Source organism: Tamandua tetradactyla, chromosome 13 (assembly GCF_023851605.1).
Source record: "Tamandua tetradactyla isolate mTamTet1 chromosome 13, mTamTet1.pri, whole genome shotgun sequence".
In the NCBI taxonomy this organism is placed as follows: domain Eukaryota; kingdom Metazoa; phylum Chordata; class Mammalia; order Pilosa; family Myrmecophagidae; genus Tamandua; species Tamandua tetradactyla.
Genome location: NC_135339.1, coordinates 37,923,613 through 37,949,165, shown reverse-complemented (window position 1 = coordinate 37,949,165; position 25,553 = coordinate 37,923,613). Strand labels below are relative to the sequence as shown.

Sequence of the window (25,553 nt, the reverse complement as noted above, 5' to 3'; positions counted from 1 at the left end):
AAGAGTGTTTCAAATTTTCCCCAAATGCAGAAGATCTAAAATAACATTATCAAAATTCTCAGTCATTTAAAAAAAATTAAATCTAATTGTGTAATAGAGATGTTGGGAGTGAACTGGGAATTTTACCTGCAGTCCAGGATTCCAATGGTATATTATGAGCAAAGACTATACAAGCATTTTTTCCCTGAAATGTTCCAGTGTATGGACAACAAGTTGGAAATTGCACGCCCCGTTAGCACCTTATTACAAGTGATGGCTTTATAATATCCGTGAGGTCAGACTATAGCATGATAAGAAAGAGAATACCCTGAAGAGAGATGGCAGGTAACCCCCAACCTGCAAGGTCACAGGGGACCCCTTGTCAAGGATTTCAAGGTCAGAGCCTCCCTGGGATCAGCGAGACACTGGGAACAGCCCTCAGGGTCTCTGTGTCCTCCCAGCACCACATTCCAAATCAGGCAGGTGCTAGGAACATTCCGTAATGGGCAGGGTGTCAAGCTTATCATAGCTCAGATGATATTTCACACTCATCTCTGTCTGTGATGAGATTAATAGTCAGTTGAAGATAATCACAATAGAGCTTCACATATGTCAAGGGCATTTTCATTGCAAAACTGACATAATAAATAAGGAGGTTACAATGCCAAGGAAGGAGGGAGATAAAAATCACCACACCCATAATAAAATTAAAGGTCAGCTTGCCAAAGTTATTCTAAAAGGAAGATCAACTGGCGCCCATTTGCTAAAGAGAACAGAACTAAAGTTCCTACATACTTAACCTAGTACACTTGGAGATCCCCACATTATTTTAAGATTAATATAACAAAAAAAGCAAAATTAACATTTATGGAGCATATACAGCCCCAAAACTGAGTTAGGTGCGTTACAAGTTTAATTTCAATGTGAGAACATTAACCTCCCAGAAAGATTAGACTATATTCACTCAATCTCTTTTAGAAGTAACATAAATTACTTGAGAGATTTTTAAGATTAAAAAATGACATCCTTTGCTATATCCCTATTGAAGTAGAAAAAGTTTAAAAATACACAAATGTAAATTTATTAGCAGAATCTAATTGAAAACATGCTTCATTCATTCATTTAAATGCGCACGGACCTCAGAGAACCAGGTACTTCGCACACACTCAAACACACCTACATACACTTGAATGTGTTTCTTCAGGATGCTGAACTGCAGCCAAAGGAGAATGGTTCCAAGTCATTCTGGGACTTTTGACTTGTGGAGCAGAATCCACAAGTTTGAGACAAGAGTTATATGGTATTGCATAAGTGAGGACAGTTAGAGACGATAGATCGTCCTCCATTTTCCTCCACAGTTGCTCCTCTAAATCAGTGTCAAATGCCAATATATAAGAACATCCATTTGAGAGGGCGCTGAATCATGAGCCCGCCCAGAACACGCAAACCAACCCAGGAAAGCAACTCCACGTCTCACGTCTGCCGAGCACTCAACGCCAAGCCGCCCTAACCACGCGGCCCGCCACGCCATCTGCGGCGGCCTCGCAGGGAAGCACCCGGGTGGACAGGGGGCTGGGGAGGAGAGCCCGCTACCTGGTTTTCTCCGTGGCTCCTCCCATTCTCCACTTTGAGGATGGCCTTGGGCTTCCGGGACTTGAAGTTGCCCATGCTGGGTCGCAGCACGCTGTCCGCCCGCCCAGTCTGCTCTACATGCTGCGGCGGCTCGCACGGGGGCAGCCGGTACTCTAGGAGAGCTCCGGCGTCGGGGTAATTCTCTTTATTGTTCTCATCTCTAAAAGAAGAAAGACCCAAGTTAGAAAGCACACATAGAAATTAATCGACGACTCTGAGGAAAAGGGGCTGGCAATATCCATCTCTGCTGTCTTTTTTAGGCTGCCTGGTAAAATTTGTAGACAATTTACAGGAAAAAAGAACAGAAGGAGTCGCGAATGCCACTCTTTGTATCACTCCACATAACCTTCCAGTCTTTGTCAGGGGACGTCATGTTTATAGTTTTAACTCTGTATGTGTAATTTTTTGTTGTTTTTAATTTTCCACTTTAATAATGTGCTTTCACGTATTATCATATTCTGCTCTATAATAAAAATGTGAGCTATGCGGGCTAGGGATTGTCATGCGAGCCTTACCGCTTAAGATTCTAAGACTCACAGACTATCTAATGTAGGGGCTAATTCCCTGAGACCCTGAGCTATTATGCAAGATTGCAAGACTCCATATTCTCAGGCCCCTCTTCTAGGATCCAGGCGCATGATGCTTCCTCCTTACAGGCAATACCAATTTACAATAACCTGAAAACTTGCAGAGGCATTTAAACAAAGAACACTCATCCGCTCACCCTTTGTTCCTAACATAGAAACATGCTACCTAAATGTTCCTTATTAGAGGAGGATTCTAGAACACTCAAAAATAAAGGAGAGGGTGGGCCGCGGTGGCTCAGCGGGCAAGAGTGCTTGCCTGCTATGCCGGAGGACCCCGGTTCGATTCCCGGCCCCAGCCCATGTAAGAAACAAACAAACAAACAAAATATAATAAAACAAGAAAATGTTTAAAGATGTCTCCCTTTCTTCCTCCCTTCCTTCCTTCCATCCTTCCTTCCTTCTCTCTGTCTTTCCTTCCCTTCCTCCCTCTCTCTTAAAAAAAAAAAAATAAATAAAAAAAAAAATAAAGGAGAAAAAAAGTGGTTTTCAAATATAAAATGTCTCATTTGACAGGCTCATTCCATAACTATTAGCTGCATTTTGTTTCTACATCATGTTTTCAAAGGGCCACAATTTCCTTCTTAACTTGGAAGGCAAGAAAACTCAGAGAGCAGGCAACAACATCCTCTTTCTGTTACATAAAAGTAAAACCTGAGCATAAAAGTAATCTTTTATGAGATATATTTGCAACATATTACTCCAAAATCTCCTAAACAGAAACGTACAGGCTTATGAATTTTATGTCACTATGTACTGAAATAAATCATAACTTAGAATGAGCATGGTATTCTGAAAAGAGCAGGAGTTTGCCTATTGATTAGTTTTGCCGCCTGGGCCACATTATTTCACCTCTAGTTACTTCATCGGTAAAATTGCTGTACTGTCTACCCTGGAGAGATAATACAGTCTCTGTGAAATGCTTACCAGAGAAAGCTGGCTCAAGGCCACAACCCAATAAATGATAGCTATTGTAACTCTCATGCCTTAGGCAAGTGGTTATTTGCAAAGAAAAAATCAAGAGTTCTTTTTAGTCTTCCAATGCCTCCAGGATAAATTCCCAACTCCTTAGTAAGGCATACAAGCCCATGTTGAAATCCGGTCTCTGTTTATCTCTCCAGCTTCATTTCTTACCACCTCTTCTTGCCTCCTCACTTCCACCAGGCTCTTAGGGTACCTGCCATCCTAAATTGCTCGCTATCCTTTCAATTCAAACTATTCCCTCTACCTCTGTGGCTTTCCAGTATGCTGCTCCCTCAATTTGGTGGTCTCATCCTTTACTTAGCCTCAGATCCTTTCCCCCCTACACACTCATAGACACTATCACATACCATGTGCAACTTTCCTCAGGAAACCATTCTACACCCCTCTGTTTGGGGTCCTTCTAAATGAATCCTATATTTACTTCTAGCATAAGAATGCTTAAGGCACTGTATCATCTCTCTCCTCCAGTAGACTGAATTCCTAGGAGCAGGGATCTGTCTTTCCCTACTCTGTATCTTGAAAGGTTTCCAGCATAAACATGCAAAATACCCTCAATATATGTTTATTATCCAATAAGTGGACTTTGGAACGAGATAGATCCCAGTTGAAATTCTGCCTCATAGGGGCTATATTATCTTGGATGAAAACCAATCCCCTGAGCCTCAGTTTCCCCATCTATAGACTGAAGAGAGAAACATCAGCTTCCTTTCAGTCATTTAGATAAAGTAATGAAATGTATGTGAAAGCACCTAGTACAAAGTAAATGTTGAAGATTTCACAGGTTAACTGTGAAAGTTTAGCCACCACACAGTGAGCCTCTCGATGCCAAGACCTTATGCTAGCCATGTTTGGGTCCTGAATCCTTCTTTAAGGTCTGTGATGGGATCGCTAAGATAGGCTAAACAACATTTAATTCAATGGGCATTTATTAAACACTCCCTATACTTAAAGCACGCTGCTGGATACTAAGGAGGGGGGCAGGGGCATCCAAGAGTGGACAAAACAAACCTCCCTCAAGAACTGAAAATCTAGTAGAAGAGATGTGACATGAGAGAGAACAAATAATTAGAACTCAAAGGAGAGACTGAAGACACCAGACCCAGATGGTGTCTCTTCTTCACACACACACACACACACACACACACACACACACACACACACACACACAAAAAACAAACAAAAAAAAAACGGTGGGTCTTACCTGAGACTGGAGCAATCAGTCTGGTCTTCATGTAGAGAAACTGTATCTTCGTCACACCTGGAGAAAGGAATAAAAAAATGCATTAGATCCAACTGTCTGTTCAGGAGTAGGAGCAATGGCTGAGAATTATCTCAGATTAGCCAATGAAACTGAAAAATATAACAATCTATACCACTCAAACCAGCTCCCATTCCCAATGTTTCCCAAGCTAGCTATAATACTGATGTTGTCCTTTCATGTGAGTTTAAAAGCTCAGAACTAGATGTGACTCTCCTTTTCCCTCCACTCTCTGTATCGCCAGCTCTGTATCGCCAGCTAGACCTTAGAAGAGACTCCGGTGCCCCAGACACCAAGATAGATGGATCACTGCTGGCTCAAAAGAGACTTAACCATATGCCCCTTTGCATTTCCTCTGCTTCTGCCAGTTCCACAGCACAGCAACTCCCATCTGGCTTATTCCAGGAGTCTCCACGGTGGCCTCCAGACTTTCTTGATCCCTCCTTTTCACAAAACTTCTAGATTTACCTTATAAAGAATTCTCGGTCTTCCACATTGAAAAATCTCTAGTTCTCCACACTGGCCGTGGGAATCCAGAGTAGGAATTTATGTTGCGAACAGACCCTCTCACTCAAGTGTCAGATAGAGTCTTTGTTCCTAATTCTTAGCCATCCCACACCAACCGCACCCCAGTCTGGAATGTGTTATCCATCTTCAACTCCTACTCATCCTTCCCTGTCCAAGTCAGGTCCCACAAGCTCCTTGAACCTTCACAGTCAAGTCATGCTGCACTGCATTCCTACTTTAATGCACAGATGTTTACTCTTCATTCTGAGGTTCTGCTAACCAAGTATAGCCTGCTCCACAAAGTCTGCTTTGCAATTCTGAGAATTTTTTCATTCATTGTTTTTGAAATACAGAGAAGAAATCACTGTATTTTATTTTTTCAGATGTACTGTTATAGTGCCTAGAACAGTACTACCCATAGCAGACACTTAATATACTTGAAGTGAAACAGTAACTTGGCTCCTCCACAAGACTGGTCTCCGAAATAATTTAACATACCCTTATTGAGCATCTGTTGCATTTCAAGTACTGCATTAAGCACTGGAGCTATGCGCCTCAAACTCTTGAGCTTCAGGACTGACTGGTTTGAATTTGTATGTCCAGTCCACGGTGGACAGATCCTTTTGGGAAAATGCCATATCAATGTTAGATTCCCTTAATAGTTATTGAATGCTTACTCCTAATTTCAGACAAGTTACAAACAGTGTGGGAATCCACACAGACCCAAGTCTACATTGTGTAACATGAGTTTTAAATGACACAAAGTTGAAAAAGACCAGGCCCCTGAGCTCAGAGATTCCATAAGGTACTGAGAAGATAGAAATAAAAAAATAAAAATACATTAACCATGTAGTAGAAATACTATATGAAACAACTTAAATTTTAAAATTTTTCCTCAATGGCAATGATGTATAATTTACCACAGAACAAATTCATGACAGCTCCAATACTTTGCCCTTATGATTCCTTTTAAATTATGGTTTTATAGTGAATTAAACAAAGACCACCTACAGACTCTAACCTCTCTATCTGCTAAAATATTTTGTTTCCTCTGGCAGTTAAAAAGAAATGAGTTACTGTATGAGACCAAAGGAAGAAGTTTCTTTTGTCCAAAATCTAAATTTTCTGCAGCACACAATCTAACTCACCCTGTCTGGATAGTTCATTTAAACAATGCAAATACATGGAGCCCACAATGGGAATGAGGACTTGTAATTCTGTATAGCTTAATGTAATACCTGGATATTACAGAGTATGGTGGGCAGATAATTAAAAAAGTACTGTTAAAGTCCCTTGAGGGACTGGAGAAAAAATATGGAACTGTTAAACTTTCCCACCTGGGAAACCCTGACACTCTCCCAAACACTAGGGACTCCCAAGTTAATAGGCCAAAGCCCCTGATCCTGAGGCTCTTATGAAACATATTTCTATAGCAGAGAAGCTAAGTCTACCTATAGGTATGCCTAAGAGTTATGTCTGGAGGACCTCTTTTGTTGCTCAGATGTGGCCTCTCTTTCTCTCTAAGCCCAGCTGTGCAAGTAAAATTCTTTACCTTCCCCACTATATGGAACATGATGTCCAGGGGTGTGAGTCTCCCTGACAATGTGGGACATAATCCCCAGGGATAAGCCTGGACTGACACCATGGGATTGATAATGCTGTTCTGACCAAAAGGGGGGAAAGAAATGTAACAAAATAAGGTATTAGTGGCTAAGAGAGTTCAAATAGAGTGGAGAGGCTATTCTGGAGGCTAGTCTTGTGCAAATTTCAGCTAGTTATTGCTAATTGCTACAGTTTCCCAAACCCAACCAACCAACATCATTCCTGTTAAGCCTAAAGAACACCCAGGGATCTATCTGAGAGCCTTCAAAAGCTGCACATACTATCGCTTCTTGGCCTTTTGGCTAAGATCAAGTGTAGTATCTGTTTTTATCAGTTTATATCTGATACGTCCTCTATCCGAGGACAATAGATTAAATGGATTTTTGGAGCAGGGAGATGGAATAGGAGCTTACTCTGTCCACTCCACGCATCGACCTGGTATTGCAGTACTTCCAGGAACGGTGCACCCCTCCCTCAATTGCGATGTGAACTGACAGACTTGATATTTTTTCCCTGTTGTCCGAGTTTGCTCCTTTTCTTTACCACAGCGGGATGTCCAGAGCTCCCTTCGGGTCTTTTCTCCTGAGCTGCTTGTGCTGTCTCTTCTCCTTCCTCTTCTTTTTTCTTTTCTTGCTGCTGTCATGTCCTAATTTATTCGTGGGGATGGCCAACCCAGGATTCGTACAAGTAGTAAATGCTAGGTAGTAAGTCTTGTGCGAGCACTTCACTTGTGCTGCATGCAGGCCCTTCGTTCACTACCTTCTCCAACCTGCGAGAGACCTTCTCCTTATCGCCATCAACTGCATCAGCTGCACCTGGCTCACTCTCTCTGTTCTATCCAAAAAAAAAAAAGTTGCACGTACTAAGTTCACTTTTTAGAAATTTAATGCCTTCAGATGGTTCCTAGGCCAGATAGGTCTTGAAACCCAGAGAAGCCTGTATCCCCAAGAACTTCAACCAGTTCCATCCCCCATCCCACATGAAAAAAGTTAGAATAGGCATAACCCAAATATCCCTAAAGATCGGGAGAAGGATCAAAAGAGGAGGGGTTATAACAGAGAAGTTAGGATTTAACAAATGAGTATGACTGCTGACTCATTATATTATATTGATATTTATTTTTAGTCTCCAGTGTCTGAGAGCAGCTAGAAGGAAAAACCTGAAATTATGGAACTGTAACCCATACCAAACTTTGAAATTTGTTCTATAACTACTTGTTAAAATGTACTTTGAAATTTTTTGTTGTATAGGTTATATCTCACAATAAAAAAAAAGGCAATGAGGCTTCAAAAATGAAAACCCAGAAATTAAAGCAATTTTTATAAAATGGAAACAGAAAAAAAGAAATTGGTTGGCTTAACAAAATGGTTCTCTTAACAAAAGGAACTACATTTCCTTGTTTTCATGTTTTTGACTGCCAATAGCCTACTCTGCCCATATCATGAAAAAACCACAACTAAATTCCCAAGTATTGCCTTGTTCTCCTCCATTAGAGACATTCACTTTACAGGTCATTTAGGCTTTATAATGTGAACATAAATGTTTGCCAACAGAAATCAATGCAAAACAGAAATCTAGAATGCTCACTCCCAGAGAACTGGGACTCAACCAAAGTTTCAACCCTGGAGCGCAACAATACCTATTGTTTGGAGACTTTGGCAAGAATATATATTTTCCCTGACTGATATATTAATTTTTCTCCTCAAAGAACAATTAGCTAAAATAGAAACGGCACCAAAACATGCAAAGTTGCAGATGCTTTCTGAAGTAAGAGGCTGGACCTAATTAGTTGATTCAATTTTAAGGCCTCCAGTCATCACTCAAGGAAACACAATTCCAAGCTCACAGATGCAGCAACTAGAAATAGATCTCCCTACTGGCTTACATGACACACATGCAAGCTCTTTTTAGTTTAGTTGAGTTTTCATTTACTTTGATAAGGACCATCAAGTTCTAGTTAATCAGCACACCCTTTCTGGTTGTTCTACTGATTCCTTGCTTAGGACTATCCCCTCCTCTTGCAAATGCATGATACTGGCCTAATTATAAAACTAGATTTGACAGAGGGGACCATATCCAGATGTCCCTACTCCTGGAAGAAAATCAACTCAAACTAAGTGTCCAGCTGATCTTGAGCATGGTGTCCTCTTACTACGTTATAGCATTATACAGGAATTTAAGGACCAATTCCTTTAAAGCCCTCCCCCTTAGAAAGTCAAGATGTCTTTTAATGCAGTGTTTTTCAAACTATATTTCATGACTTGTTAGTAGGTCTTAAAACTAGATAGTAGCTACCAGCATTTTTGTTGTTGTTGCTAGAGAAACAGAATAGAAAATATCCTATAAAGGGTTAAATGCCATTTCACGAAATTTGTTTAAATTATGTATATGTGCCAGATTGCAATATAAAATGATTTTTTATTGTTACTCATGTCAAATGAAATGTGAAATAATCTCCAGTAAATGATTTTCTTTGTAGTTCTCATCAACCAGATTTGAACTCTCAGGCTTCTTAATTTTTGCTTGCCCAGGCCTTGCATTCATTTCTCTGTGAAATGCTCAAAGATGGTACTTTCATCTATATTCTGACTTTTAGTCCCTTTATCACCCCACAACAACGAAAAATTATATGGTGCTTCACAGCTCACCTTCTTTCTCATATTATCTCGTTTAAGCCTGACAATATTTTGAGGTAGGAACCACCTTCACACAAGGAAGGAATCGTCCTGGATTCCAACTGTCGGGGTCATTTCTGCTCCATCACATTGAGTCCAGAAAAGCGGGAACCAACTATTCTCCTCATCTATTTCCCCCAGGGCTCATAGTACGGGGCTTAATAAACTGAGAGAGGACTACTGATTTCTTAGAATAATGATGGTGAAAGAAGCACCCTGGGAGGTTCCCTTTTCCAACTTAGAACAAATAAAAAGAGAGGCCTCGGACAGCTTATCAGAAGAATGTAGTTCTTCAGCACGAGAATGGGACTTCTGTTCAGCCCGAAGCATCATGGCGTTCTCCAAATGTGACCCTAGAACCATCTGCATTAGCACTGCCTGCACGGCATCCCTAGCCCCACCCCTACTAGATCAACTCTCTGAGGGTGGGGCCCAGGAACTTAACTTTTTAAACCAGGCAGCCCCTCTTCCCACATAATGAGTATGTTTCTAAAAAGTTTAATACTGACCTAAAAGTTTCCAAAAGCCAGTCCAGGGCTTGGCTGACTCCAACACAATCTCCTATCTGAGTTCCCACTTTAGGAGAAAGCCTGGAAACTGAATTCTCCACAAGTCCCTTCTCCCCTGTTGAGTATGACGATGAGTTGGGTATGAGAACCGCTGAAACAGAGGGTAACCAATCAGAATTCACTGCATTCTAGGCTTCATTTCAAATTGCAGGTTAGCCAGAGCAACATCTGAAATGACTATGGAAAAGTAATGGATAAAAGTGGACACAGAAGGAAAAGGCAAGGCCATTCCAATCTCGGAAGAATTGGGTAGAAAAAGAAATGGAACTGGTGCAGAGCTGCACAGACAGTGCCAGGCCTGGAGAAATCTAGAAGTGAATAAAATCTGTCCTAGAATCCCTCCCAATTCCACTTCCCTAGGAGTCTTTTAAGACCCCTGCCTAGCAGGGAATAACTGATAGAGTAATTCATATTAAAGTATTAATGACAACTTGGATCCCCCTCCCAGGAGCACATATTTTTAAATTTCCATTTTAATAAGGGTTCACCACCAGAGGCCTTAATCCAAAAGAAATCATCTCTAGGTGGAATCTCAGGCACTAAAGAAAATAAATGCCTGAATTTTAGGGTTGGGGTTGGAGGCAGGAGAAAGAGGATGTTTTCTTGGTATCCAAAATATAAGAGAGGAAGGTATCTGCTCTGCCTATGTGAAGACCTTACCGGAATATTTACTGAGCACCTGCTATGCTTATGTCTCAGTATTGTGCACCCTGGCCCAGCTGGTCAAGTTCAGGGATCGAAGAAAAAAATGTTCGTGTAGCGGAGGAAAGTAGGAAGGAGAAACTGTTATATGAGTCAAAAGCTAGTTTTAAAATGACCCTGGTCTGTGTTTGGTAGCACACATGAAGCTTTTGTTATGTTTTAAATATGCACTTTAGGTTTTGTAAATTAGCCAGATGGCATTCCAATTGTCACTCAGTGCATTTTAAAATAAATCACTGTCACTTTTCTGAAAGTAACAACATGATCTTATGCAATCAGAACTCCTTGGGGTGTGTCCAAAGACAAGGTACCAGACCTTCCCAGCATTTAACTGCAAAACTTTTAAGAAAAACAATATTGCCATGTAAAATCTGGAACTAAGCGTCTCCATTTTGAGGGTGCTATGCCTACATAGGGGCTGAGTGGGGGAATTTGGCCACACAGGGCTCTCGAGAATCAGGCCCAGGAAGTATTTGGTGCCTATAAGCCCAGCAAAGGCATGAGGGCAGCACCTGTGCACCTGAACCAGGAAGGCCTCGGCTTTCGTTGCCTGCCTTCCTTGGCACGCATCCCTCTTCCTTTCTCAGACTTTTAAAAAACCAAAGTTGCAGCACAGGTTACCAAGCAATATCATTAATAGGATGCAGGCCCAAATGAGTATTTTGCATTGCATCTTCTAAAGTCAATACTGTTTTTTAAAAATTGATTCCATTCCAATGAGCTCAAAGCTGAACACTAAGAGAACAGCACATCCAAACAGAGAAACAAAAGAATGTGGGGAACTAGAAGGACTGGGAAGCACTGTAGGATTTTGGCCTTCCATCCCCAAGTGGCAGTGATAGGACTTGACATTCAAATTCTATTTATTAGTCTTCCAAAGAACTTAAACAAACAGCTTCCAACCTATTTGGGCTTTCTGTGTTAAATGCAGCATTTATTTTGTTCTTAAATGTAGCTGAGTATACAAACCTATATATGCCCTTTTCCTGAAAAGCTGTTTAGAGTGACTTCTACAAAAAGGTCCCAGAAGTAAACATCCTGAGTTAGTCTAGAGACAGATTGCTAGATGTAGTATATACATCACATACATACATATACACATATATAAACTATATATAAACTACATGCACTATTAGTAAAACACACTACATATTAATTTTAATGTATATTATAGTAAATGCAATAAAATATATTAAGGAAGCAATTATGAGAATTAGCAATGAGCTATAAATATTCAATAAAAATAATACTGCGCCTGCTGGTATTTTGTAGAACATTACACTCCTTCATCCCAGGCTTAAACGGTGCTAGTTGCCCTAATCAATAGCTTTTACTGTAGGGTCAGATTAGTCATTATCCCTATATTCGGGTCTTTAGATCAGAAAACAAAAAAGACAAAGGACATACAAGAAAAGTTTACTCTGCTGTAGTCTTAAAAATCTGGAGACAAGAGATGGTGAAGATAAGTTTAGCCTGTTTATCACATGCCTGCATTCAGTTCAAGTAATTTCACATCCATCTCCTATTTGTTAATGTATACAGTGTGCACTCCATGAAACCTGACACCGATGTTGGCAAAATATAACAAAGCTTCCTTTCTAACATGTCAAATAGATTTTTTTAAATGTTAGCTCCAAGAACACATATTTTGGAGCATTTAGCTCCCGCATGCATTCAGCTGATTTTAATATCTCTCTCGCAGCTGTTAAAAGGCTGATTTTAACCTATTAAGATTTCTGGGCCCCATCAGTCAGCACGTCTCGCGATCTTCTCAGCTCCAGATTACAGAGAGACAATGCATCTAATACGACGAGCAGTTGGGGACCGTACCTTCAAGATAGTAGCTGCTTCCAGAGAAAAGCATGCAAGTCTTATTTTAATGCCAAGAATCACTTACTCTGTCACAGCGGTGCTGCCGAAGGAATTATCCTGAAGGCTGAAACAGAAACAAGAAAACATCAGCTAAGTCCGGCGGGGGAGCCGTCTCCCTGATTGCTCTCGGGGAGTTAGAGCACATACACAAACATGGCATTGCAAAGCAAGTCTCAGGGCTTGCCCGGCGCGCTCGCTCTACCTTGGGCTGCTGTCTGCACATGCTCGCAACGACACCCCCAGCAGGGGCCCAGCCGCACCGGCGAACCGCAAAGCCCGGCAGCCCGCGAGGCGGTGGGAAGCGAGCCGGGGAGCTCGCGTGGCGGGACAAGCACCACGGGACCCCCGGGCCCCCAGGAGGAGCACCTGGAGTTCCCGCGCGACCCCGGCCTCGCGAGCCCAGGCGCTGGGTTTAATTCAGGCCTTTCTGCTGCCAGCCACTCTGAGGCTTGGGAATAGGAGTGCCCGACTGCTTTTTTTTTTTTTTTTTTTTTTTTTTGTCCAGGTGCTGAGAGACCCAGGAGACTTGCCTTCTTCCAGACGTCTCCTACCAATTTTACTGAGCTGCTCTACCTAGGGTCGGAGGCTCACAGAGATTCATCGTCAAGAAAAGCAGGGAGGGGACGAGAAGGGGGAGAGGGACATTGCTTTCGTGGGTTTTTTTTTTTCTAATTGTTTTATTGTGTACTGTTTTTTTTTTTATTGCCAAGGAAAAGAAGAGCTCTGAAAGAGGGCTCTCTGCATCACACTCGATCTGTCTGCACAGCTATTTCAGTTCCTAAAAGGAAGCGCCCCGGCAACGGACCACAGAGCTGTGAATGAGCCCACGTAGGGCGCGTGGAGAAATTTTTTCCAGGCACTAGCAGGTGACTAGGACCCGTGCAAGGGGTGGGACTTGCTTCTCCCAGGAGCAAGTCACCTGAGTTCTATCCACAGGCACCTTTACAATGGATGGAGAAATCAAACCAACGAAAGTTCCTCCTTTGAATAAAGGCAGCTTTGTTGGGGGAGGGGAAGGTTATCAGCCCCCACTCCCTTCATTCCCCCGAGAATGGTTGTCCTGCCCTCTTTTCCTGGTCATTTTTCTTGCCACGTTGGCCTTGGTATGGAAGGAGTGCTCATCTGTGCCAGATGCTTATTTTAAGTTTTGAATTAAAAACAGCCTACTCCTCTTCTTCCCTTCCCTCCTTTTTTAATCTCTCTTCTCCCAAAATCAGCTGAGATGGTGGTTTTTAATCTAAACTAGTTGTATCAGTGAGTTAATTCATCACCAAAAACACCCATAAATTTTTATTTTGGGATAATTAGAAAAATTACCCAAAACCTGGAAATAAGGGGAGAAGTATGACCTTTCAGTGTCATGAAACTAAGCACTGTTTAATAGATGTATTCAAGTATTTGTTAATTCTCTAGGAGAACGTACTTGTGTTTCATTTTATTCACTAGTGATTAAATCTCAGACACTGTGAAGTTACATGTTAACTTACAAATTTTGTCCAGTCTGTCCGGAAGAAAAGATAACTTCAAAGTCTGTTGTTTTGTTGCACTGTAGGATGCTAACCAATTTTGAATCGAACCTAACAATGTTATAATAACCTTCTTTTAAAATGCCTATAACTACTCAGATCCTCAAAAGTGCTCTTTTAGAGCCAGCTTGACAACCTTACAGGTTTCCTCATTAATGAGTTAATAGATCTTTGACACCTGACCTACATTTTTATGAGAGTCATGATTTTTTATGGCATTTTATTTCTTTATTTTTTTATTCATACATATAAGCTGTTATAACAGAGCAGGAACAAGCAGCACTGATAACTTCTAAATCTAGAGGTTATTCAGTATCAACACCCCCCTAGTGGAGTGACACCCAGAGACAACTATACATATAGCATCAGAATGCCAGCCCACCACAAATTCCATCATGGAAATTCACTGTCTCTCATTAACTTAATAGTCAGGCTTTCAACAATACAGTTGATTGGCATATTCATTGTTCTCTTATGCTTTTGGCTCATTTTTTTTAACTTTTTTTTTATTGTATGGTATACCATATATACAAAGCAAAAAAATTAAAAAGCAATAATTTTCAAAGCACTCTTAAACGAGTGGTTACAGACCAGAGCCCAGAGTTTGTCATGGGCTACCATACGATCCTCTCATATTTTTCCTTCTAGCTGCTCCAGAATATAGGAGGCTAAAGGGCGTAAATACTTTTTTTTATCACAATCGACATTTTTTTCCTTTTTTTGTGAAAAATAAATATATATACCAAAAAGCTATAAATTTCAAAGCACAGCACCACAATTAGTTGTAGAACATATTTCAGACATTGACATAGGTTACAATTTCAATTTTAGGCTTTTACTTCTAGCTGCTCTAAAATATTGGAGACTAAAAGAGATATCAATTTAATGATTCAGCATTCATATTCATTTGTTAAATCCTATCTTCTATGTGTAACTCCACCATCACCTTTGATCTTTCAGTCCCTCTCTTTAGGGGTGCTTGGGCTATGGCAATTCTAAATTTTCATATTGGAAGGGTCTGGCACTAATATGGGGTAGGGAGATGGAACTATCTGATGTTCTGGAGAGGCTCTCTCCTCTAGGTTTCAGAACTTATCTAGAGTAGAGACCCATCTGGAGGTTGTAGGTTTCTGGAAAGTTACTCGAGTACATGGAACCCTTGTGGAATCTTATATATTGTCCTAGGTGTTCTTTAGGATTGGCTGGAATGGTCCTGGTTGGGGGTTGGCAGGTTATGATAGGTAACCTGAAGCTTGCATAAGAGTAACCTCCAGAGTAGCCTCTTGGTTCTATTTGAACTCTCTCTACCACTGATACTTTATTAATTACACTTCTTTTCCCCCATTTGGTCAGGATGGAATAGTTGATCCCACTGTGCCAGACTTGGATTCTTCCCTGGGAGTCATCTCCCACATCGCCAGGGAGACCATCACCCCTGGATGTCATGTTCCACGTCAGGGGGAGGGCAATGATTTCACTTGCAGAGCTGGGTTTAGAGAGACTGAGCCACATCTGAGCAACAACAGAGGTCCTCCAGAAGTAACTCTTAGGCATGCCTATAGGTAATCTAAGCTTCTCCAGTACCTACATAAGCTTCACAAGAGTAAGCCTCATGATTGAGGACATGGCCTATTGATCTGGGTGTCCCTAAAGTTTGACACAGTATCAGGGGATTCCCTGATGGTAAGGTTTAATAGTTTCATACTCTTTCTCCCTTCCCTGAGGGGACTTTGCCAATACTTTTTGATTATCTGCTTAATATACTCTAGGATATTTCCAAGTATTACAAGACTCATGTTTTTATCTTTTTAAAATTATACTTTGACAAACCCAAATTGGGTGTTCAAAGAAAAACAGGTTTCATTAAGGTCCTTTGCAATTTTACTTTCCTTTCTCCGAATATTTTTAAAAGCTTTTGAATAAAAGCCTAATATGGTCTTAGACTAGAACTTCATGGACTCACATAAGCTTAGAGGTATCCGACCCTCAGATGTTTAAATATAAGGTGTGTGTGTGTGTGTGTGTGTGTGTGTGTGTGTGTGTATACATACATGCTCCAAAACCACCCACTATCTCATATAAGCTGGGTTCAAGAGTGCTAAGAAACGACCTCTTCACTATAAATTTGTCTTCATTATTTATAAGTGAATTATAAATAACTTTATATAATAAATAAAATTATTATAAATTGAGGTTCTTTCTATTTTATTGAGACTGATAAGAATATGTCTACACTCAGCCTTCTCGATTCTACTGCTTCAAAGGTTGCCAGTTTTCCAAAACCCCTTTCACTAATTGGCTATGATACTGACTACAAATACTCTACTGCAGAGAAAGGTCAGACTTTTCTCACTGTAATGAGGATCCTTTGAAAATAACATGAAATAACAATTGAATTCAATAAATTCAGGTATCCAATAAATGTCCACAGAGAAGAAGTAAGAATTCTTATCAACTCAAGAATAATATGGAACAAAATTAAGTTTTAAGTAATACTCATAATCAAAACAATTTATAGATATAGTTGATTATGGTTAAAAACACAAGTGCCCCAGAAACAAACCAACCAACTTGTAATTTGGCAGTGTAAAACTTATAATCTGTATTTCTAAACTAGTTCTTACAGCATTATTTCTTTTCATCTTAAATCAGGCTTAGAAATGGTCTATACTGGCTTGTCATTCATTAGCTTATATATGCTACACTATTCAATTAAGAATAGGTCAATACTGATGATAACTTGCAAATTTTGTCCAGTCTGTCCAGAAGAAAAGATAACTTCAAAGTCTGTAGTCTTATCATACTGTAGGATGCTAACCAATTACAAACCTAACCTAACAGTCTTATACTAACCTTCCCTATAATTCATACAACATCTGATTATTTTGGAGATCCTCAGTTTGACTAAACTCAGTTCAAGGACAGTTCAAAACGAGAAGCAGAAAAACTAACATTTCTCTTTTTGTAGACATAACTTCTAGAATGGCGTTTCTCAAAGTATCCTTGGTGGAATTATAGATTCCCATATGGTCCAGGAAAAGAAACAGAAAAGAGTTACATAGTCAAAAGTAAATTTTTGAAAAAATGTGTATTATAATTATCCAATGCATATTGGACTCTGAGAGATTCTGCAGCAAAGAAAAGTATTTCATCATTTTTAACCAGTGTTTCTCAAACCACTAAACACCAAAACTATTAACTTTAGGTTGAACTAAGAATTTTGAGACAAGCTCCTGAGTATATCAGGGGAAAAAAGCAAAATAAATGAATTGCTCTACTTTACTTATTGAACAAATGAATGAATAAACAAATGACATGCCTGCCACTGTTTTAGGCATGAACAAGAAAGACCTGGTCCTTTCCATGATGCTTGCAATGTGTGTATGTATATATTATATGATATATGTTACATGTGCAGCCCTATTTTATGTAATATAAGAATAAGGACAGAATGAAGATGCTAGATTTGAATATGGTTTATTCACACGCATGTTAAAAGTTTCAGTTTTTTACTTTTCCCATCAGTGCTCTTAAAACTAACATCTGAAGTCTAGATTTAATGCCAATAGTCTATTGTAATTGGAAAAAAATTGAATTCTAATGTACTTGGCTATATGTAGAATACTAAACAATAGTATAATGGGCCAGAATGAGTTTCTAGGGTCAGACTGCTCAGACTACTAGTAAGTACTACTTACTAGTACTTTGAACTTGGAAACCACTCAACCTCAGTGATCACATCTGTAAAATGGATGATATTGACCTGTATCATGGGTTCTATGCAGAGTAAATGACGCAAAAAAGAATATGTCAACATAAAGTTTGAAACGGGATGAACAAAACTGCTGTGCTTGACTAGTAGGCTTGCAGGTGACATTTTCTTTCTATTTTCAATAGTAAATTAGTGTTTACATAGCTTATTTTTTTAAGGGCAGCAATAATAAGGAAAGCTTTACTAAAGGTGGATGAGCATCTTCTAAAATGAAATGAGCTCCATCCAGAACGGCTTTGTGCTCACTTTATATCTCTTCAATTTAAAATACTCACACATCCCTGGAGGAATGGACAATTCTGAGAAATCACTTTCTGCAAGACCCTGAGGCATGGAGCCAGAATCTTTTTACAATGCCTGGAAGTCAAAAGAGTCCTGTGCTACTGACCTGGACACTGTGACCTGCAACTTCCTGCTAGGACCCTTGGGAATGAGCAGCTTTCCCTCCAGAAAGAGAGGACACTAGCCTGAGAAGAGAATTTTCCATAAAAAGAAAAAAAAGTAATCCCTGACTCCCTGTCTTCTAATCCTTCACCTAGACAACTCCAATATTTGTCATCATAAAAGACGCATCATTATCTGAGTGGTCAGTATCTGAGCCCCTGAAGATTCAAAGATGCCCAAGGAAGCAAAGTTGTGATACCAAAAGTATATACTGATAAGAGACTGTGATATTGATCCTCATTCAAACCCACCTCCCAATCAATACTGGTATATATCAAGTCCACCTCTGTCTGACATGTTCTCTCTGATTCTGCCAACAATAAAGTGCAGATATGTTATAAACTTGATGTCTAAGTGAAATTTCAATTCTTGTAAAAAATTCAGGATTTCATAAAGTTAATGGTAGTGACGTTGGAGAACAGCTTGAATCACTTTCAAAACCAGTGACAAGTGAATCTTTGGCAGTGACAACCCAAGAATAAAAACTTGGCAAAGATGACAGCACTTCAATTCAAAAGGGAATGAGTTAAAATATCAAAGTATTAAGAGCAATCCTTAAAGCTACGAAACCCTTAAGAATTTGGTAAATGTTGGTAAATGTTAACTTTTATGATTATGCAGGGTCAAATGTAAAAGATTTTCATTTTGAGCTACTAAGTTTTTTTAAGAAAATCATATACCCGCCTTCATCAGTTGGCATGATTTGGCTTTCACTGTTTCTCAAGATTAGTTCACTGTTAGAATTATATCCAATTTTAATTATATCCAAGATAGAATCCAATTATATATGAACTGAATCACGTCCGTCAAAAGACATGATCAAGTCCCATTCCTCGGACCTATTAGATAAAATGAGGCCAAACTAATGGGTGGGCCTTAATCCAATATAAATGGATTCCTTATAAACAGAGGCAACTTGGACACAGGAGGAGAGAGAGAGAGAGAGAGAAGGCTGTGTGAAGGAAGCCGAGATTGAGTTATGGATTCCAGCACCCAGCAAGCTACCACGGAACACTACAGACTTAGGAGAAAGCATGGCTTTTTGTGCCTTGATTTTGGATCTCTGCTGATGCCTTGATTTTGGACATCCAGCCTCCAGAATTAAGAAATAATACATTGCTGTTGTTTAAGCAAACTAGTCTGTGCTACTTTATTACAGGAGCCCTGGAAAACTAAGACAGCCAGAATATAAGTTTAAAATATTTTAATGATTTATTTATTTCTTATCAGGGTCTGCCAGCTAGGTCTTTCCTGCCCTGGCCCTGGAGATCCTCTGAATTTGTCTCAGCCATACCAGCCTCCTTGCTGTTATTACTGTAGGCAAACCTGCTGCTTACCTAGGCCTTTTGCATTTTCAATCTTCTTTCCTTGTAATACCATCCCCAGATAACCTCTTGCCTCGTTCTGCTCAAAGCACTTACTCTGGGAGAACTTCTCTGACCATCCAGCCTAAATCAGCAGCTCCTCTCACTTTATTCTGTTTTACATTCTTCATCGGACCTGTCACTATCCAATATCTAATATTTATTTGTCTATTTGTTTAATAATTGCTTCCTTGACTAGAATATGAGTTCTTAAAGGACAAGGACTTGTGGGTCTTGCTCACTATTTTATACCAAGGGCCAAAAAAAGTGTCTGACCATAACAGCTATCTAATAACTATTTGCAGAATTAGATAGATGAATGACAACTTAGTTTTATTTTCCAAGACAAAGCTCCATTCACCCCTTATATTTTCTATTTACTATGAAATGCTACTTCCTGTTTCATTTTCATTTTTTTAATCAGAAGAATTGGAGGCTTACAGAAAAGTCACATAAAAGATACAGTATGCCCAAATAACTCCCTATTGTTGACACTTTGCATTAGTGTGGTACCCTTGTTACAACTGATGAAAGAATATTAAAATATTACAGTAAACTATAGTCATAGTTTACTTTAGATGCATCTTTCTCATATACCACTCTATTATTAACACTTTGTAATAGTGTCCTACATTTTTTTATAATTCGTGAAAGAACATTCTTAGTTTTGTACAATTAACCATAGTCCATTATCAACAAAAGGGTTCACTGTTTTATACAATGCCCTGTTTTATCTTCTAACTTTTCTTCCAATAACAATCATGCCCCAAAACTTTCTTTTTCAACCATGTTCACAAACACAATACACTCACAATAATGGGCTACTATCACCACTCACAGTTATACTCACAATAATGGGCTACCATCACCACTATTCATTTCCAAATATTTACAATCAACCTAAATAGAAATTTAGCACAGATGAAGGCATTAGCTCCCCATCCCCTACCCCCATTCTACTCCCTGGTCATCTACATTCTAGATTCTAACTCTATCAGTTTGTTTATCATAATTAGTTAATATCAGGGAGATCAAACACTATTTGACCTTTTGTGTCTGGATTATTTGACACAACATAATGTCCTCAAAGCTTATCCATGTTGTCACAGGCATCAGGACTTCTTTCTTACAGCTCAATAATATTCCATCATATGTACATAACACATTTTCTTTATCCATTCATCAGTTGATGGACACTTGGGTTGCTTTCATCTTTTAACAATTGTGAATAATGCCATTATGAACAATGATTTGAAAATGTCTGTTCGAGTCTCTGTTTTCAGTTCTTCCAAATATATAAGTAGTAGGATTGCTGGATCATATTCAATTCTATACTTAGCTTCCTAAGGAATCAGAGTGACTGCACCACTTTACATTCCCACCAGCAATTAATAAGTGTTCCTATTTCTCCACACCCTCTCCAACACTTGCAGTTTTCTTTTTTTTTTTAATAGCTGCCATCCTAGTAGGTGTGCAATGATATTTCATTGTGACTTTGATTTGCATTTCCCTAATAGCTGGTGATGTTGAGCATCTTTTCATGTACTCTTTAGCCATTTGTATTTCCTTTTTGGAAAAATTTCCATTCAAGTCTTTTCTTCTTTTTTAAATTGGGTTGTCTTTTTATTGTTGAGTTGTACGATTTCTTTATATATTCTGGATATTAAATAGTTATCAGATACATGGTCACCAAATATTTTCTCCTATTGAGTAGACTGCCTTTTTACTTTCTTGGCAAGGTGTGTTGAAGCATAAAAGTTTTTAATTTTGAGGCAGTCCCATTTATTTAGGTTTTTTTCACAGCTTGTATTTTGGGTTTAAAGTCAAAGAAACCATTGCCTACCACAAGATATTGAAAATGCTTCCCTACATTTTCTTCAAGGAGTTTTATGGTTTTGGTTCTTATATTTAGGTCTTTGATCCATTTTGAGTGAATTTGTGTACAAGGTCTGAGATAGGGGTCCTCTCTCATTCTTTTGCATATGGATACCCAGTTCTCCCAGCACCATTTGTGGAAGAGACTATCCTGTCCCAGTTGAATGGACTTAGCAGCCTTGTCAAATATCAACTGGCCAGAGATGGAAGGGTTTATTTATGAACTCTCAATTCTATTCTATTAGCCAATATATCCATCCAAAACTACCATGCAGTTCTGACCGCAGTAAATTTGTAATATCCTTTAAAGTCAAGAAGTGTGAGTCGTCCAAGTTTGTGCTTCTTTTTCAAGATGTTTTTGGCTATTCAGAGTCCATTATCCTTCCAAATAAATTTGTAATTTGCTTTCCCATTTCTGAAAAGTAGGCTATTGGAATTGTGGCTGGGATTATACTGAATGTGTAAATCAGTTTGGTTAGAATTAACGTCATAACCATATTTAGTCTTCCGATCCATGAACACAGAATGTCCTTTATTTTGGTCTTCCTTAATTTTTTTTAGCAATGTTTTATATTTTTCTGTGTGTAGGTCTTTCACATCCTTGGTTAGATTTATTCTTATATATTTGATTCTTTTAAGTACAATTGTAAATGGATTTTCTTGATTTCCTTCTCAGATTGCTCATTACTAACGTAAAAAGCATTACTAATTTTGGGGTGCTGTTCTTATATCAGCCACTTTGCTGAACTTATTTATTACCTCTCATAGTTTTGTTATAGTGTTCTGGGGCTTTCTCATTTATGGAATCATGTCATCTGAATTGAAAGTTTTATTTCTTCCTTTCCAATCTGGATGCCTTTTATTTCTTTTTCTTGCATACTGCTCTAGCTAGAACTTGTAGCACAATGCTGAATAGCAGTGGTGACAGTGGACATCCTTGTCTTGTTCCAGCTCTCAGAAGGAAAGCTTTCAGTATTTCATCATTGAGCATGATGTTAGCTGTGGGTTTTTCATAGATGCCCTTTATTGTGTTGAGGAAGTTTCCTTTTATTCTTATCTTTTATAAAAAAGTGTTTTTATCAAGAAAGGATGCTGGATTTTGTCAAATGTCTTTTCTGGAACAATCAAGATGATCATGTGGTATTTTCCTCCTTTGATTTGTTAATATGTTGTATTACATTAATTGATTTTCTTGGGTTGAACCGTCCTTGCATACCTGAGATAAAACCCACTTGCTTATGGTATATAATTCTTTTAATGTGCTGCTATATTTGATTTGTATGTATTTTGTTGAGGATTTTTTGCATTGATATTCATTAGAGAAATTGGTCTGTAATTTTCTTGTAGTATCTTTATCTGGCTTTGGATAAGTGTGATGTTAGCCTCATAGAATGAGTTAGATAGTATTCCCTTCTTTTCAATTTTCTGGAAGAGTTTGAGCAGAACTGGTATTAATTCTTCTTGGAATGATTAGTAGTTTTCAACCATGAAGGTATCTGGTCCAGGACATTTCTCTATTGGGAAGTTTTTGATGACCTATTCAATCTATTTACTTGTAATTGCTCTGTTGAGGTCTCCTATTTCTTCTTGCATCAGCATGTTTCTAGGAATTTATCCATTTTATGTAAGTTGTCTATTTTGTTGACATTTAGTTTTTCAAAGTATCCTCTTATGATCCTTTTTTCCCCCTGTGGAGTCAGCAGTATTTCACCCCTCTCATTTCTGATTTTATTTATTTGCTTCTTCTCTCTTTTTACCTTTGTCAGTCTAACTAAGGGTTTGTCAATTTTATTGATCTTCTCAAAGAACCACTTTTGGTTTTGCTAATTTTCTGTATTGTTTTTTATTCTGTCATTTATTTCTGCTCTACTCTTTCTTATTTCTTTCCTTCTGTTTGCTTTGTAATTAGTTGGCTGTTCATTTTCTATTTCTTCCATGTGTACAATTAGGTCTTTGACTTTAGCTCTTTCTTCTTGTTTAATATAGGCATTTAGGGCTAAACATTTCCTTCTCAGCACTGCCTTTATTGTATTCCATAAATTGTCATATGCTGTGTTCTCATTTTTATTCATCTCAATGAATTTGCTGATTTTTCTTGCAAATTCTTCTTTGACCCACTGATTGTTTAAGAATGTGTTGTTTAATTTTCATATATTTTAAAATTTTCCAGTTCTCCACCTATACTAATTTCCAGCTTCATTGCATTATGGTCAGAAAAAGTACTTGTGTAATTTCCATACTTTTTAATATATTGATATTTGTTTTGTGACCTAACATGTGTTCTATGCTGGAGAATGACCCATGTGCACTACAGAAGAATGTATATCCTCCTGTTTGGGAGTGTAATGTTCTGAATACGTCTTTAGGTCTAGTTCATTTACCATATTATTCAAGTTCTCGGCTTCTTTACTGATCTTCTGTCTAAATGTTCTATGTATTTATAACAGTGGTCTACTGAAGTCTCTGAATTATTTTAGAGACATTTATTCCTCCATTCAGTTTTGTCAATGCTTGCGTCATGTATTTTTGGGCACTATAATATGCATACATATTTATTACTGTCATTTCTTTTTGATGGATTCCCCTTTTATTAATACATTGTGTCTTTCATTGTCTCTTATAACAATTTTTCATTTAAAGTCTATGTTGTTCAATATTACTATAGCTACTCCAGCTTATTTTTTTGGTTACTGCTTGCATGGAATATCTTTTTCCAACCTTACACTTTCGACTACTTGTGTCTGTGTCTAAGGTGAGTCTCTTGTAGATAGCAAATAGTTGGATCATATTTTTTTATACATTTTGCCAATTTATATCTTTTGATTGTTTAGTTTAATTCATTAACACCCAATATTGTTACTGTGAAGACAGTACTTACTGCAATCATTTTATCCTTTGCTTTTTATATTTCACATCTTATTTTTGTCTCTATTTTTACCCTTTCAGTTACTCTTTTTTTTTTTTTTTTTTTTTTTGCATGGGCAGGCACCAGGAAATGAACCCGCCTTTTAGTTACTCTTACTAATGATTTTAATTTCTGCACTCTAACCCAAGCCTCTCTTTCCTATCTTTTCCTTTCAGTCTGTAGAATTCCCTTTAGTATTTCTAGTAGGGCAAGTCTCTTGCTGATGAAATCTCTCAGTTTCTGTTTATCTGTAGCTTTTTAAAACTCATTTTTGAAGGATAGTTTTGCCAGATAAAGAATTTTTGGCTGGTAAAATTTTCTCTTTCACTGCCAACTCACTTCTATGGTTTCTGATGAGAAATCAGTACTTAGTCTGCTATTACCTTTCATGTGATAAATCACTTTTCTTCTGCTGCTTTTAGGATTCTCTCTTTACCTTTGGAATTTGGCATTCTGATAAGAATGTATATTGCAATAGTCTATTAGGATTATTTTGTTTGAAGTACATTGTGCTTCTTGGTTATATATATTTGTGTCTTTCATATGAGTTGGGAAATTTTTTGGCCATTATTTCCTCAAGTTTTCTTTCTACCCTCTTTCCCTTTACTTCTATTTCTGGGACACTGATGACATGTATGTTTGTGCACATTGAGCTCTCATTCAAATTCTTGAGACCATTCTATCTGTTCTTCTTTCTGTAATATTTTGATTGTCCTTTCTTCTACTTCACCGATTCTTTCTTCTGCCTGTTCAAATTTGCTGTTCTATGCTTCTAGTGTACTTTTAATCTCTTCTATTGTGACTTTCATCCTTATAATTTCTGTTATTTTATTTCTATGCTTTCAGTTCTTCTTTATGTTCACCCTGTATCTTCTTAATACCCTTTATGTGTTTAGGTATATGTTCCTTCATCTCCTTGAATTGATTTAACATATTTACTTGAAGATCTTTGATAAGTTGTTCCAATTCTGTGTCTCCTCCAAAGGTAAAATTTGTTCCTTTGACTTGGCCATGTCTTCCTGTTTCTTAGAATGGCCTGTAATTGTTTGCTGATATCTGGGCATCTAATTACCTTGATGAGTTTACTCTGAAGGCAAGTTTCTCTCTCGCCTAGGGTTATGTTGTTGATTGACTTTGCATTAATGTTTTTCTTTGACATTTGATTCAACTTTTTGTAGACCTTTAGAATTGCCTGTGTTTAACTGACCAGATGTTTTCAGTATTCCTTCATTTGATTCTTGACCTGAATGTGTGGTACAATTTTCAAAATTGCACTATTTGTGCAATTATTTCACTCCCAAGA

General features: G+C 38.4%; 1 protein-coding gene and 1 non-coding gene across 7 annotated transcripts in view; one reads left to right on the top strand and one right to left on the bottom strand.

The window, feature by feature from the left end:
- Nucleotides 1-25,553, bottom strand: part of FAM13C (family with sequence similarity 13 member C) — a 343,454-nt gene that overhangs the window by 113,816 nt on the left and 204,085 nt on the right. For 2 of the 6 annotated variants that reach the window (XM_077125259.1, XM_077125260.1), the window contains exons 1-3: nucleotides 12,390-12,556; nucleotides 4,381-4,437; nucleotides 1,573-1,771 (exon numbers count right to left, since the gene is read on the bottom strand). In XM_077125259.1, the coding sequence (XP_076981374.1) occupies nucleotides 1,573-1,771; nucleotides 4,381-4,437; nucleotides 12,390-12,451 (318 nt within the window). In that variant the 5' untranslated portion in view covers nucleotides 12,452-12,556. The other 4 variants (XM_077125265.1, XM_077125263.1, XM_077125262.1 and 1 more) reach the window with 4 other exon arrangements.
- LOC143654699 (U2 spliceosomal RNA) lies at nucleotides 6,829-7,018 on the top strand. Its single transcript, XR_013161894.1, has one exon. It is a non-coding gene; the product is annotated as a U2 spliceosomal RNA (small nuclear RNA).